Raw genomic sequence first — 2,500 nt, forward strand, 5'->3', positions numbered from 1 at the left:
AAGTAACAATAACAATAATAACAGAAATATCAATGATATAAGAAAGATAAAAAATAAAAGCAACTGACAGCAGGAATGCCAACAACAACAGTAATAAGAGCAAGATTTATCGTAGTAATAAAAAGATAATAATGATAGTTATAACAATGTCAACAATATGTAATAATAATAATAATAGTAATAACAATAATGACAATAATGATATGAAGAATAAAAAAAAATAATAATAACAATAGACACATCAACAATAATAACAATAACAATGATGGTAATAATATCATATAATTGCCAACTGCAATTATAACAGTAATTACAGAAACAACAATAATAATATTGACGATGTTGATAATGACATTAATAACGTTGCCGTTGCTACTGATAATGATGACCACAATAAAAAATAAGAACACCAAAGATAATGAGAATAAACAACAGCAAAAACACAAAAGTCCAAGAGACGAAACAGGAAGTGGCTAAACCCTCAGCCAACAGCATTCCAGTTGGCCCAATGCGAGCAACATCTAATGGCTGGTGGCTTGGTGTGATGTCTCTACCGGGGGGGACTTGTAGCTTTGATGCTGTTTTACTAAGGCTCTTCTTTAAGGAACTACGAAGTGTAACAGCGTGGAATGGCCGTGAATTGTATTTTCACCATAACGGATTTTCCTTTTTGGGGGGCTCCTCCGTTTGTTTCTGTGGTTTTCAGCTTTCAAAGATCGGATGGGATTTTCCTTGTTGAATTAGTAGGAATAGGAAAGTGGGTACTGGTGTGTGTGTGTGTGTGTGTGTGTGTGTGTGTGTGTGTGTGTGTGTGTGTGTGTGTGTGTGTGTGTGTGTGTTAATGTGTGTTAATGTGCGTGTGCATGTGTGTACGCTTGTATGTGTGCCCGTGTGTGTGCATCTGCGCACGTGTGAATATACATGTGCGCACGTATGTATGTGCGCTCATGTGAGTGTACGTGCGTGTTTTGCGTGCATGTGTGTGTGTGCGCGTGAGGTTGCAATGCTGGAGTGTGTGTAAGGGATTGCATTTTATTGAATCGCCGAGAACTCCTCTGCACCGAGAAGTCCGAGTGCAGACTTCGTAAGTGGCACACTGAACTAAGGTTTGCGTTCATTAGTGCGGCTGGCGGCCACCTGCCTCAGGCCTCCCTCCGTCACACTGCCGGAGTGGGTGAGACATGCTCTCGGGTCAGAACGGCAACCCGAGTGCCCATCTCTGACGTCAAGCCCTCTCCTGGGAGCACGATGTTGCAGTTGAGCCCATTTTCTTGCTTTTAAGAATTTTAGAAAGATAAACGTGGCTAAGAGAGTATATATTCTAAATATTGGGCTTCCGTATGATTTTATGGATAGAATGAAATGAATGGGAGTTTTCACATTACACGCCCTCGAACACATGCTTTGACTAATCTTATTATCAAAGGTTATATGTTATCGTAAGGTGGCTCACTGGCTACGAAGCTGCCGGTGACTCACTGTCATATATTTGTTTTAGTGTTGAATTTCTGGAACGAGCGTCATTTTTACACATCACTTTGGAATCATAATGGTACGTAATCTATGAGAATTTACGGTTCATTGCTCGTAGGTGGGTTACATACCGTATTCTACAGAGGCCGAATACAGTTCTGAATCGAGTGATGCAGCTGTTCACGTGAGAGATAAACACCATTGCTTTTTTTTCCCTGGTGATAAAGCCCCAGTCTTGGCGAGTGAGGCTGGACTTTCCCAAGCACTGAGACAGACGCGAGCTGATGTGTATGGGACACCTTGGACGCTGGCCTAGTTTCAGCCGTCCGCTCCTGGCACGGTCACAGGCTTTACACTGCTTCAAAAAACACGTATTTGCGTTGGCGAACCGAAATGATATACAAAGAGGCGGTTTGGGAAGCGCCCCCGTGTGGTTTCCCGGTACTTACGTCTTCTGTGGGGATGTCGTAGCACTCGGCGATCTTTTGGTAGAGTTCCTTGACGTTCGTGAAACCCGAGATAATGCCTGTGGGTGAGCCATGCGCCTGCTGGCAGTGGAAGACTAGCTTAGGCCGCGTGACAGGAGGGTCGGGAGGCGGTGTGTGGCCATTTGTGGGCGGCCTGGAACTTGGGTGATGGGCGTTACTGTCGTCAACACCATTGCTTCCTTCGTCACGTTTCCTGGGCTTGAAAAGTGGCATGGTGGCTCACGCGTCTGGCGCGGGGCCCTCAACACTATCACACATGCGCTCTTTGGCGCCTCACTCTCACTACAGACGGCGACGCGGCAGGAGACCACGAAGGACCACTAACAGTAGCGCTAGCAGTAGCAGCGACGTTCGTACACCGCGACGGCCTCACACTGACTGAGTGGCGAGGCGCTGCGGCGGGGCGGAGTTCCGGTGCTCTCCCGGTCACTCGTCCCACTCCGATCGCTCAGCTCTCCACTCGCAAAAGTTCATATTCCCTCCTAAAAGCGTGTTTTCCTTATATAAAACACGGAGAGAGTCTTTATAAAATCCAGCTA

At 45.6% G+C, this 2,500-nt stretch overlaps 2 protein-coding genes across 3 annotated transcripts in view; one reads left to right on the forward strand and one right to left on the reverse strand.

Annotated features, from left to right (window-relative positions):
• kermit (PDZ domain-containing protein GIPC-like protein kermit) overlaps positions 1–2,500 on the reverse strand; it is a 49,054-nt gene that overhangs the window by 46,086 nt on the left and 468 nt on the right. Inside the window, exon 1 of one of the 2 annotated variants that reach the window (XM_070144861.1) lies at positions 1,923–2,500. This exon is cut by the window's right edge and continues 468 nt beyond it. In XM_070144861.1, coding sequence (XP_070000962.1) covers positions 1,923–2,174 — 252 coding nt within the window. In that variant the 5' untranslated portion in view covers positions 2,175–2,500. The remainder of the gene's footprint in view (positions 1–1,922) is intronic. The other variant, XM_070144862.1, reaches the window with a different exon arrangement.
• LOC113817557 (uncharacterized) overlaps positions 1,351–2,500 on the forward strand; it is an 11,769-nt gene continuing 10,619 nt past the window's right edge. Inside the window, exon 1 of the mRNA XM_070144863.1 lies at positions 1,351–1,552. Within this exon, the coding sequence (XP_070000964.1) occupies positions 1,550–1,552 (3 nt within the window). The 5' untranslated portion in view covers positions 1,351–1,549. The remainder of the gene's footprint in view (positions 1,553–2,500) is intronic.

The sequence above is a fragment of the Penaeus vannamei genome, chromosome 32, assembly GCF_042767895.1.
Source record: "Penaeus vannamei isolate JL-2024 chromosome 32, ASM4276789v1, whole genome shotgun sequence".
Taxonomy (NCBI): Eukaryota; Metazoa; Arthropoda; class Malacostraca; order Decapoda; family Penaeidae; genus Penaeus; species Penaeus vannamei.